Here is a 13,723-nt window from a genome sequence, read left to right on the forward strand (position 1 = left end):
AAGTCAAGACCTATGACAGCCAAATTACTGACAAACGAAAAATAACCACTCTGCTTCCTGACTAGGATTTAATATGTATGAAAGGCATAATTTTCAGTAACACTACGATGCAACAATTCAAATCAAAAAGCATCATGTGACCAACATTTTTTTTTTTTTAAACAAAAAACAAACAAAAAAACAAAACAAGATACATTATGGCTGCTAGGCCAGGCCTCAGTTCACATCCTGCTCGCCAACAAATGAACCTCACAGTTTTAAATGAGGCTAAACCTATACAGTACAAGGCACTAAAACGTGGTCAGTGGTAGAGAAAAGGCAGTATCACATCATCACTTCCTTAATAGCACTAATTTAAGAAGACTATAGAATGAAGGTTCGGATGAACTGTAAATTTCAATTACAGTTCGCGGTTGACCTCATTCAACTCTAAAGGGCCTATTTTTAAGTTTTGGCTATTGCTTCATAGCTAACATTAGCATTAAAAACTGTTTACAGAACTTGCAACAGTCTAGACGACATGTTGCAAGTTCAGCATCAATCTTCATTCCTTTTCTCACCAACAGCTGTCTCCAGTGGAGGAAAGCAATCCTCTTGTTTCGCTTCTATTTCTATCACTTCTTTTCTTCTAGTGAAGTTAGCACGCTAACCCCGGTCCAGCCGAACCATCTTGTCACTTTCTGATAGTGAGTCACCGTGGCGACAAGGCTGTCCTGAAGAAGCGGCGCTGCTCAGAGGACATATTATAACCTCTTGTCTTTTAAACGCAATAATGGCTCTTGGCAAAACTTGTAAGTAAACAACTGTTGATGCTAACGCTAGCTATGTAGCAATAGCAAAACTTTTAAAGTACTCCTTTAAAGTATTTTAGGGCAGAATTTGTAGGATGCCTCATTCTGTAAAAAAATTCTAGACCTATAAGAAAAACAACTGATCTGATACCACAAAATTACACTCAGAAAATGGGATGCAACCACAGTAGCCTTCCACAACAGTGCCTTCATAGTGACATTACCAGTTAAAACAAAAAGTGTGAATGGATTTTAATCAAATGAAGAATGAGTGCACCGTCAGCATTCACATATTCCCAGTGATAACAACATAAAATAATATTTACATACCAAATTCTGAAGACATACTCCACACCTGAAGAAAAGAGTCAGACTATTATTACTAACATCAATAGCTGTAATTCCTTTGTCATTTAGAGGAGCTCCTATAATTAGATTATCTTAAATATTCCTTCACTGGTTATAAACCTGTGTTCATATGTTAAGTTTAATCTTAAGAAAATAAATAAAATATCAAAAACAGTATCAACAGTAAGAAAAACGGCACTGTATAAAATGGCATTTAAATAAAGAATTGCGGTAACTGCAACTTATAAAGCTGAGAAAAAAGTTTTAAGTGCTTGCAGCATAATTAGATAATTGTATGTCACTTAGTTTCAAAATAAAGCAAAATGTCTCTCCCTCAATTTCTTTCAAAATAAAAGACTAATTGTTTTGATTTTACTTTACCAGCTGTGGCCAATCCATGAATTCCAGTATGTGCTGTGCTTTTGATTCACGTAACCAAGGCCTGGCTCCACTGACAACGCCACAGTATCTTCTGGGTATGGTTAGTCTACATGCCTCTCTCAGTGAAACTAATAGAGCAGTATAATATCAGCATCGTGCAGTTCTTCAATGAAATAATTCTGCCAAAATTACAACAGCTGAGCTTTGACCATAAATTAAAAATTTGTGTCTTGCAACTTATATTGTCAGTCTAAAAATGATAGCTTCTTTACATGATACACACCTTTTCAATGAGACGGTAGAGAGTTCCAGGTTAGGTGTGACCACATAAAAAATATCTGACTAAACAGTATACTTTGGGTGAAAAAAAAACAAAAACAAACACAGGGGACATTTTAACCAACATTTAAAGATTTAAAAAAGTGTGAAGAATAATTTAAGTTGAAAGGCTTCCTGATTGACAGTCAGCTGTCAGTTTTAGTCTAAAATTCCTTCACATACACTTCTCCCACAGTGGACAGAGAGAAAGAGGTTGTGGAGGGGGAGAAAGATCATTTAGGAAACTCTGCAGCGTGGCCAAAAGCTTTTGATAATGTAAGCTCTTTTGAAGGTGTACAGCCAGAGTGGACTGGTGGCAAGGAAAAGTGGGTATCCTTGTATGATGGGGGCAAGTGAGTAGATTTGGTGGGCTGTGGAGGGGCTGGCTGAGGCTCCTGGGGAGGTGTTGCTGGCCTTTGGAACTCCGGTTCTTCAGTCTTGGCCACTCCACCTCGGATGTTGTCTCCCTGTGGTCTTGCACAGGGGGTTAAAGTGGCATCAGGCCTGGCAGGGGAGGCAAAAGAGACTCGGCCCGTGGTGGGGCTCAGATAATTGGGCTGCTGCTCCTCCTCCTTGACCTTCTCTTCCGGATGGTACTGTTTGAGACGAATGTGCCAGGCCAGGCTACAGACTGCAGACACTGTCTTGAACTGATGGATGACGTTTCTTGGGATGAAGTAAATGTCGTCGTCACAGAGCTGGACACGGACATAGCGGATGCCTTCCCTCCTCAGCTGGTTGAGCTTGGCGTCGTCCACCCACTGGACACACTGCACAGATACACAGCGGGATCATGTTTAAAATTTTTACAGCATGTGCTACCAGTAGTATCATAATTGAATAAAAAGGTGCAACCTAGCACACATACTATTTAATTTCAAATTCCAGTTCTCACCTGAGACACTGGGGGCTCATACAGATCAAGCTGCAGTCTCTGGACAACTTCAGTGAAGTCCCCAGCATCGAAACACACTACATCTTTGGTTATCCGAGGTCGGTTATTCCTGTAAGAGATAACAAAAAAAAAAAAAAAAAGCATAAAGCTTACAGAGTTACCTCTCCTACCTCACATACCATCATGTACTATCATTTACTCACCATTCTCCAAACTGCACTGCCTTCAGTACCCCAACAGCAGCAGTGCTCTGCCAGTCAAAACTCTGACCTACATGGTCAGCATGCGCCTTAGTCCGGTCCTCGAACAGAACCTCTCTGGGTTCACTGGCCCTCGGCAGGTAGTGCAGATTTTTTATCTCATTCATAGACCTAGACAAAAAGATATGAGGGGGCAGGGAATAGAGAAAGGACAATAAGATTTTTTTTTTAAGTCATAAATTGCCTCCCCACAAGCACGCCTCAACAGTTAAGAAGATTTTTTCTATATTTCAATGACGATTATTAGTCAGACTTATTGATATGGATCTCATTTCATATATTTTCCTTGAAGCTATGGAGTTGTACCTGCGTCGTTTGAAAGGAGACTTGGGCATGTCAGCAGTAGGTACCATTTGTTCTCCTGGTCGCACCCACATGATGGGCCCATCATCACTCTGAGAGCGACAGTCCAGCTTCAGACTGGAGAGGCTTCCCCATGGTAAGGTCATCTGTGGTGACACATGCAGAGACATTCACAAACACAGATGTGAGTTTTAGCTTCAAGTTGTCCAAGCTAATTCACACCGCTGAAACCTATGGGCATGGGCTTCACTCCCTCTCCCCAGGGCCCTCGATTGTGAACCAGAACATGAACAGGTAAGATGGCTCGATCTGCAGTGGATAACTCCAAGTAAATCACATCAAAAAAACATGAAATTCCAGTTGCTCACCGAGAGATTGCCAGGGTGTTTCCACCTCATAGCAACCAATTTCTTGGCCCCAGTATGGCCAGCAATAATAAGTCTTTTCTGCCAGCAGCTGAGATAAATCATTCAGGGGTAAAGCAGTTACAGATACTGGCAAGGAGAATATATCTGACAAGTGAGAGGAGACTCCGTTCCAAAAACAAGCAACAGAGGGGCATTCGCAGAATGTATTGAGAAATGCCCGCAGGAAACACAGGGTACATCGGGAGTCAGCCAGGAGACCCATCAAGTGCAGCCTACTGGGACAACGGTAAATTCTGTGAGCATAGTTCAGGTGGATTTGTTGGTGATTGCGATTACAAGAGACCAGGATAACATTAGCCCGATCTGACCCCCAATCAAAATCAGGTCGCAATTCTGGGACATCTTTTCTATGAAATCTATCTATGGGAAAGTCCTTATGAGAGGACTAAGGTAAGCAAGTGTATAAAGTAGAGACAAAGCCCCTGGAAGTTCATCTATCACTGAAGAGTTTGTAAAATGGGTGTTGTTGTTTAATGGCTGATACCATGGCACCCATAAACCCTGAGTTGTAAATGAAAGAAGAAGAGCCTGGGAGGTCATAACAGCCTTTCAGATCCTGGAAAGAGTCGGGAGACCAGTGTCATTGTAAATATCTCCTGAGGTGTGAACACGTTTTTGTCCCCCACTGGGAAAAACTAATAGGCTTCCGTCCTATGAGTAGTTGGTTATTGTTGAATATTGGGAGATGAAATGCCTTGAGCATTGAATGATGCATAATTTCTGGGCTTTGTGCCAAGTCTGAATGACACGTGTAATAATGGCGCTGAACCGCAGCTGACACTTTTTGACAGAAAGGTTGGTGTAAATGATATCCTGGAGTCTCCATGGGGAGACTAACTTCTCCTCTAAAGCACGCCAGGACACTGCAACCTTTGAGTTAAACCAATTAATCAAAAGGTCTAAACGAGAAGGACGAAAAGTATAATTTAAAATTTAAGACTGCCAGTGACCCGTCCAGGGTCCTCCATCGAGCAGTGGACCATTTGAGTCTGGGATGTTTATTGTTTCAAATAAATTTAAGATTTCTGAGTTTCGACCAATGATCAGAATATGATGGTAGTGCCACACCAACTTCTCAAGATGTCTTGTCTGACTATGGGTATTATAATAATAATAATAATAATAATAATAATAATAACAACAATAATAATAATAATAATCCCAGGTATCATATGGTAGCAACATTTTACAGCACCTTACTCCATATAAGGTTTAACTTTATCATAAACAGGAATGTGTGAAGATGCTATTGGTCACCAAAATCCGCATTGTCACATGTTCTTACCTACTTAATATTACATGTGTCTTGTCCTTTCCCCTACTTAGCTTATCTTTGACAAACAATATTTTTTAAATCTATGCTTTTCCTTGTAGCCCCTTATCTATAAAGACCCTGGGTATCCTAGCTATGGATGATAGCAGTGGCTCCATCTAGACACAAACAGTCATAATAGAAGCTAAAGAATGTCTAATGTCTAATGCGAAGGTTGTTATGGCCTGAACTCTTGAAGTGTTAGTGAGGTTTAGGAAAACAAGTGGAACAACCTCCTTCACAGCACCGAACTGGCAAAATTAACTCTGAAGCACGGGCTTGCAGAAACATGTGCAGGTTCGACCATCTTTTAATGTCCTTGAGAAGATAGTTGTACCTGCTTGTTTAATTATATTTCACAGTCTGGTTGAAGGTGGGGGGATATTTCAAAACCGAGATATTTGAACTGTTTGAGCATCTGGACGTCTGAAGAGAGAATAGCTGATTCGGCAGCTTTGTTGAGGGGCACAAAGGCAGTCTTAACCTGAGAGGCTGCCGAATTCTTCGATTACCATAAGCAGATGAGTTGCAGATGTTGATGGCAATGTGATGAGGCGTGCCACGCATAGATATGGGGCTAATATTCTGTGAGTGTGATTCAGTTAATGTTAACATTATTGTTATCAAAAGTACAACAGACTGAACAGATGCTACAACAATAACAATGCATCAGTAATGGAGTTATCATGGAGCGCGGTCCTTGTACTCCTTAATGAGCTTCCTGAGAGCAACATACTGTATTCAGCATATTAAGTGTGAATCTGGCTGGGGGCCTAGAAGATGATTGAAGCACAGTGGACAGGTTATGGATGCACAATGAGTTTAAGTGCTCCTATCAGGTGGCAGTCAGTGCAGAAATAAATATATGTATATATATTTAAAAGAAACAAATTGTTCCCGATGTGATTGCAGCAGCATGGTTCAGTACACAACGATTCATCAGGCCTGAAAACGCAAAATCGTGTATGTGAGCTTGCTAGAGTACAAACCTTATCCCCAGTACACCCCTTCGAATATTGATAAAAAAAAATCATAGAAATAAATCTTCCTTTGACCTTGAGAAAGGGTGATTCCTCCAGCATGTCCAGGAACTCTGGGAAATAGTCTCCAACCTCCTCATCCACAGCTCCCACCAAGCTGATTTGCCTCATGGGTCCGGCCCGGTACGTTCCTGAACAGTAAGTACGGTTCACCTAAGACAGAAGAAACAGCTTGTGTCATTCAGTGGGCCCCCGGTTTCATACTTCATACTCAGTCCTTTAAGCCTAAAGGTACAATGTGCGCTCTCATGTCACAGGTTAATAGCTGTGAAGAAGCTACAGGAGCACATCATGCCTAATGGATCCCTCTCACCTCAATATTCAAAAACTTGGACAGTTCATTCACAGCCACACTGATGGATTCCTTACATACTTATGAGTGATTGTAGGATACAGCCTACAGCCTACAACCTACAGCCCACGGCCTGTGTGTTTTGGACCATTATATTAAGTTTTTCTTTTTTTTTTAACAAATTAAATCACAGCTACCAAATTGTAGTTAACTGCATAGAAAACATACCAGACTATAATCATTGCAGCAAAAGAATCTAAGGCTACATTCATCTGCATAACATTATCATCCTCTTATGTGATCACTGCCATAATGAGAATATGTTTGCAGTTTCAAGTCCTGACCCAGAAAAGTGCAGGAGATAAAACAAAGCCTTTTGGTGCAATCATCTTTGCTAGGCATCAATTTATTCTCTGCACTCTCCAGTGGTGAAAATGATCAAACTAGATCTAATTTCCCTGCACAAACAGAGGAGCGCTGAGCTCCCCGAGTCCTCTGCAGATCTAACATACTGTACACACGTCCCGACTCGCTCTTTCTCAGGCAGTGAGAGAGGCTATAATCCCCCCGTCGTCATGGAACAAAAGCGACTCCATTACATATCTCTCCGAACAATTTGGCACCAGCACAGCTTTTAGACTTAACAACACTATTCTCTGGACTGAATCAACTACTGGGAGTTAAACATGTACCAGCGCTCATTCATGACTGCGGTTTGGCCTGAGCCTTCGCCCTCCTGTGCCTTTCTACAATATAGTCAGGGCATATACAGATGGGACCTTACAGTCATTTTCTGTCCTAAACGAACAGCACACTTTGCTATTATTCAAGAATTTAATTTACTAATTCATATTTTTTTTTGGTTTTCTTCAACCGAAATCCATATTCCTTAAGTTTAGAGTTCCTCTTCTAAAAAAATCCATTATGCATCCACCTTGCTTCTCACATTACAACATGAGGTCTGACTATAGCTGGCTACAAGAGCAGTGATGGCACAATAAAGTTTAATACACTATGAATGCTATGTGAATGCATGCTATTCTATGCCACTGCACTCAAACGTATTGAACAATTATTGGAATTTTTACAATATTTTATGATTTAGACTTAAAGTGAGTTAAAATGTTTAAATGTTTGTCCACTTATTAATTAGTTTATTGACAACTAATTAATTTGTTGCTGTTTATTTTTTGACAATTTTGTGCCATTAAGCAAAAATCCAGCCTCTAAAGTGTGTATATACTGATTTTATTAGAATTTATTGATGGTAAATTAAATCTGTGGGTTTTGGACAGTTATTTATTTATTTTTTTACTATTTTCTGACATTTTATAGAAAAAACAATTATTGAGTAAATAATAAATGTACCCCTAATAAAAAAATTTAAAAAAACTGCTTGAACTGATATCTAAGACACCAAGGGTTATGATCCATGCAGTTGGTTTCAACAATTTGTTGAGGTGTGCCAAAGTCTAGCGGACCACCTGCCATTTCACGTACCTGAGAATGAAAGTTGGCAATAGTTGTGGTCTCAATATCTTTCTTGCCCAGTATCTCCATTTTGACTGGTGTGTTGGGGAAGTTGAAGGCAAAGTAGTCCAGGAAGTCAGGTAGGTAGGCGGCCGCACTGTGCACCACCGCCAAGGCATAGGAGGCTGCGCCTCTAGGCTTCTCAGCAAAGGCCAGCTCCAGGAACTCCTGGGCAAAGCACTCCATCTCAGCCGGACTGAGACAAGCTAACTCATCAGCATAGGCGTGCAGGACCGACCCCCCACCATTGGCTTGCCTTTCCTCATGCATGAGACATCCGCACCAGGTGCCTGTCTGGAGTGAGGAGCTGCGGATGTAGTGATCTTGGTGGGAGAGGAAGGGGACGTGTCCCAGCTTGAGAGCGTGGAGGTAGGGTTGGTGGTTGTCTACAGTGTCTCTGCTCGGCTGATGACTGCTTTCGTGCTTCGTTGTGCCAGGCAGAGACGGATCAGGGCGAATGGGCAGAGTAAGATCTGCTCCGAGTCCTGCACATACAGTCTGAACTGCTTTGTTGTGCATGTATCGGACCTTCTTGGCACTGTGCTCAGCCTCGCGATGCTTCTTTTTCTTCTTTTTCTTCTTAAGGAGATATTCCTCAAGTGTCAGGGACTTGATGTTCTCATTGTGAGGCCTTGGCTCTACAAGTACAGGAATAGGTAAAAGTCAGAGTCTCAGGGCACATGCTGAGAGTGGAAGGCGTGCTATGTTTTGCTCTTAGACACTGCTGAACAATACATCTGAACATTCTAACTGATGCATAATGTGTTAAATTAGCAATGGTGATTCATGATGGTATGCTTTCCAAACTTACATGTTGTCATGCACCCTAAATATATATATATATAATATATATATATATATATTATCTTTTTAGGTATAAGGTTATAATGTCACTATTGTACAGGGTGTAAGATGACAGGTAAAAGTAACAGAGGAAATCTGCTGTAAGCAAAAAACATTTTACATTCTCTTACAGTACTAAACCCTAGTGAGAGGAATGAATTTTAAACCTCTTGCAACTTGTCAAAGACTGTTGTGGGTCCTTAAACACTACTTTGGGAGTATCTAAAAAATATATACATATATATTTATTTTTACATATACAAAATTAGACAACTCACCCTTCTTTTTCTTCAGTTCCCCGTGTTTCACGTTGGCCTCTGTATTTTCCTTCTTGAGCTTCAGTTTCACGTCTTTGTCCCTGTGCTTTTCTTTGAAATCCTGGGGCTTGGCCTTGACCACTTTGAGAGGCGTGAAAGTGAAGAGCGCAGGTGGCTCGGAGGGCACCGCTCGCTTCTTCTGCAGCTGCTCCGGTACCTTCCGCGGCGGCGGAGGAGGGGGAGGCAAAGCCGACTGCAGGTTCTTCTTTGAACCGTTGGTGAGACCGTGATTGTGGTGATGGTGGTGGCCTTGGTGATGGCTGTGTAGGACATGTTTATCCGCGCTGAAGTTGTGGGGTTTAGGATTGTGCTGCAGCTGATGCGGCTGGTGGGTCCGGCGCTCAGCGTGTTGGTGGTTGTGGTGATGGAGCTTCACTTTCTTCGCTTCTTTCTCAGACCTCTCCCGTTTGTCAGCGGACGGCGACAGCTCCCTTTTCTTCTTCTTTTTCTTCTCTTTGATGAATCGATCCAGACTGCCTCTCACCTTTTCTTCTTCTACTTTCGCACGCAGCAAGTCGACTTCAGCTGCCATCTTTGCACGTACAGTACATTTAAAGGACTCGGGACTCCTACCGCGCAGGTCCCCGACAAATTGTAGTCCTCTTGCCGTTCATTTGTAGTTTGTTCCAAAAGAATTCGGCTGTGTTGCGCACGCGTAACGCACGGAACTGTGGGTCATGTAGTTTGTTGATATTGCACTGCTGCACGGGAGTTGGAGTTTCTACTGTACTGAATGCGTGCGGCTCCGCACGCACTCACTTCTGCTCCGCTGACGTCATGTTCAGTTTGATCACGGCCACGAGAGGCAGTGCTTCACCGTTTCTAAATGTTAGGCAAAGGCAAAAAACAAACTGTTAAAACCAAAAATGTTCAGCAATGTAATATTATCAGCAAACCAATATAAACTGTATGAGGCCGGAAGGAACTGGCCTATAATTGACTGGAGATAAGTGCAAGATAAACTTTATCAATAACCCTTGCTTCTCAAATCAAGTAAATAAAATAACAGTCATGTTTATTCAGTAAACCTTTATTTATCAGTGCATGAACAGAATGCCATGACCAGATTATTTCTTTTCACCCATTTTATATCATTTCCTCTCAGTTCCCTTAAAAAAATAATGAAACGATTTACAGAGGATTTTTTTTCTGCATGAAGGCAAATATTTATACAGGTGCTGTACAATTTATAAACATTTACAACTACCATGATGTCAAAACTAAGACTTTTTTTTCTATGTTGGAGCAATGCAAGGCCACAGTATCATACATGGTAATGGCATGAACAGTAAATAACACAGTAGCCCATCATTCAACAATAAAGTGGACAATAAATTAGTAAGTAAATGGTCTCACAGACCAAGAGATGCATGTGTTACTTCTGTACATCCTTTAACAGGCAGGCTGATGAGGGTACTGTTCGATCAATGACTAGGTGGTGAAGAGCAGTGGATGAACCACTAGATGTCTCTGTACTCCACAGTAGCAACACTGAAACAACACCACATTTTGTCTTCAGAACAGGGCACAACTGATCCTACAAAATATATATATATATATATATATATATATATATATATATATTTTTTTTTTTTTCATGTTGAACTTAAATCCCTGTTTAATTAAGTTTGAGAAACTTTATAGTATAATTTCAAATAGAACTCCCAAAGAGGCAAGTCAAGCCATTTTCACACTATGCAGAATGTGCAACCACCAATTCCTATGTGTGTGGGGAAATTAACTGCTTTCTTTTGAAGTCTGGCTTTATTTATAATAGAAAAATGAGAGCCATGATGTCGTTAATAATTAACAGTTAAGCAAAAAAATATACACACCATTTTTTTCTCACATTAAGGGTCATGTACTAAATAACAAAATTAGATTTAAAAAAAAAATTGATTTGGAGGTTAGAATGAGGAACAACAATGTTTTTGTGCCAACATTTATGATGATAAAAACAAAACAAAACAACATCTCTTAAGGTTTTCAGTAAGTTGAAGGCAGAGGTCTCACTTCCTTACAATCAAGCTCTGTTAATTCATCTAAAATTATGTGTCAATATATGTGTGATCATTTTGTTAAATACATGTTTCAGATTAAGTATAGTCGATGCTACAGCGATACCGAAAAATACACAGGCCTACCAGTCAGCTTGTATACATACACACATAGCCAGAGGACCTAAAATACAGAGCTGCTAACAGTAGACAACATTATGAATCAGGCTCATGTGACCGCTTGAAAACTTAGAAATCGAACGCATAGACTAACGTTTTTATAGTGTCACTGTTTTAGATGGTGCCGCGTGTCTATGCATTCTATTTCTACCTCTTTAAGTCCACATCAAAAGTGAAATGACTCAGCACGGATATGTGTACTAACAGTTTTGTTTACATATAATTTCAATAAATTACATTATGCTTTATTATTAACACACATATAACAAACATTAGAACTATATCCACAAGTATCTGGTCTGCTGATTGATGCATATAAAGCTCCAGGGTATTCTGTCCACCCTCTGATAAGCTAATGGGATCAGAGTGTTTCAGAGTTACACACACACGCACACACGCACACGCACACACACACACACACAGTTCACAAATCTAGTCGGGCTCTCAAAAAAAAAACAAACCAAAAAAAACAAAAAAAACAAAAAACAGTGCAGAAATGACTTAGAAAACACTCTGTCACACCTCTGCAGCCAAATTTTAAGAGAAACTAACCAGCCTCACTTTTTTTCCCAACACATCCATCAGTGAAAGCAACAGTGACTCATCTTGCCGGGAAGAGAAGCTGAGTGATGGTATGCATATGCCTTAAACCTTCAGAGTGACAAAACAAAGCAGAATCCTTCATCGAGGTGGGTAGACGCGGAGAGCAGTTCATCCAATTACCCACAAATAAGTCTCGCAATAGAGTGCAATACGGAGCAGCTTCGTTACAACCGGAGTCTCTGATTGGCACAAAATAAGACTTCAGTGTCACGTCTAAAAATCACAGTCAGAACCCATCTGTCACACACACACACACACACACACACACACACACACACACACACACACACACACACACACACACACACACACACACACACACACACACACACACACACATCATCAGTACAGTACAAATACTCATGTAGGTACAAGCATGTACGTCAGATCAGGCATCAGCAGCTTGATGCAAACTAACCGAGGCAAACTGGGTGAAAAAAAAAAAAATCATAAGCAATGACAAGCTATGTTGCTGGTTACACAGTGATCTGCTTTGTCCGAGATTGCTAAAAAAAAAACAAAAAAAAAAACCCATCCTTCCATTCTGAATGTCCATCTGTCAGAGGCTCAGCTTTCTCTTAATAAATGTAGAGTGTCCTGGAAAGATATCAGATATCTGCGTATGTTGTGTCCACTTGCGACTGGATCTTGGAAGAGCTGGGAACTTTCCATGGGCCGGGGGTGATGGGAGCTTCTTGCTGGTGGTGGTCCCGTTGCAGTTGGGGTCCTGGATGCTACTGCTTGAACCTCTGGGATCCTTTCTATTCACTTCTTCACTTGGACCATGGTGCTTACTCTCCCAATATTCTTTATCCCCCTTCTCGCGCCCGCCCCTTCGGCTCAGGGTGCCGCTATCGACATCTGACCCCGCCCTCTCCCTGTGCATTTGGGAATAGGATTTTTGTGCCGCTGCCTCTTGCTCAGCCCTTTTGCCCTTCTTGTGGCGTTCACTGGTCCCCCAGCTTTTGTCTCCACTCTCTGCAGCCCCCCTCTCCTGCCAATAAGCGGCATCCTCCTCTTTGTACCTCCAGTCCTTCCCTTCTCCAGAGGGAATGCTGGGCTGTTGGCCAGCTGGACGCCTGGGGCTCTGGGGCTCCTCCAGGTGCTTCAAAGGCACAGCAGGGTCATGTTCCCTCTTGGAACCTTTCCTTGAGCTAGAGGAGTTATGATCTCTCTGCCCTTGGATTTTTCTCTCCCTGCTCATATCTTCCAAGGATCCGCTGTGGCCTCGCTCTGCTTTTCTAGGGCTCTGGGAGCGCTCTACGTGATCTGCCCAGCCATCGGTGGCTCTTTTGGGACTAGCCGACTTGGAGTCACTCCTGCTTGTTTTTCTGGCCTGGGTGCTGGGGCTGGTGGTGCGCTTATGGTTGTGGTGAGGGAGGTGCTGTCCTCTTGATCTGTTAGCCTGCCTACCGTGCTCCTGCCCACCGCCAGGGGACCCAGCCGCCCTGGAGTCCCCACCGGAGAACTCATCAGGGACGGATATTTTGGGTGAGGATGGGGACAGTTCCGAGGTAGAGAGGGAGACAGAGGATGGAGAGGCTGGAGATGACTGCCCGTCAGATACAGAGAGTCTGGGAAAGCTTGAGGTTGGAATGGTTACTTTGTCCTTTGAACCTGAGGAGCAAGCAGTGCAGGGTAAGAAAACCGAAGTATCTGAAAGACAGAAACTAAAATATCCCTTAAATGAGCTACTCTACATTCAACAAAATTGAAAGATAATTACACCTCATGCAAAAGAAGCACAATATCCTGATATTGTGGAAAAAAAAGATGTTTGCCACCTGGCTTGCTTTCTGTAATAACCCCTTGTAATATCCCCCTAAATATTTGCCTTGTTTGAGATATACATCAGCTGGTGACATGGCCATCAATGAATAAAAGG

At 41.8% G+C, this 13,723-nt stretch overlaps 2 protein-coding genes across 2 annotated transcripts in view; both read right to left on the reverse strand.

The window, feature by feature from the left end:
- Positions 1-49: 49 nt before the first annotated feature.
- On the reverse strand, positions 50-9,610 carry LOC130175285 (lysine-specific demethylase 9). Its single transcript, XM_056385679.1, has 7 exons — positions 9,020-9,610; positions 7,869-8,536; positions 6,092-6,229; positions 3,300-3,442; positions 2,937-3,104; positions 2,734-2,842; positions 50-2,608 (listed from the first exon to the last, which is right to left on the reverse strand). Exons 1-7 carry the CDS (start codon positions 9,588-9,590, stop codon positions 2,072-2,074), a joined length of 2,334 nt encoding a protein of 777 aa, XP_056241654.1. The 5' UTR covers positions 9,591-9,610; the 3' UTR covers positions 50-2,071.
- A 462-nt stretch (positions 9,611-10,072) lies between these two features.
- magi3a (membrane associated guanylate kinase, WW and PDZ domain containing 3a) overlaps positions 10,073-13,723 on the reverse strand; it is a 120,311-nt gene continuing 116,660 nt past the window's right edge. The window contains 2 exon segments of the mRNA XM_056385677.1: positions 10,073-12,529; positions 12,532-13,455. Of these exon segments, the coding sequence (XP_056241652.1) occupies positions 12,447-12,529; positions 12,532-13,455 (1,007 nt within the window). The 3' untranslated portion in view covers positions 10,073-12,446.

This window comes from Seriola aureovittata, chromosome 9 (genome assembly GCF_021018895.1).
Source record: "Seriola aureovittata isolate HTS-2021-v1 ecotype China chromosome 9, ASM2101889v1, whole genome shotgun sequence".
Taxonomy (NCBI): domain Eukaryota; kingdom Metazoa; phylum Chordata; class Actinopteri; order Carangiformes; family Carangidae; genus Seriola; species Seriola aureovittata.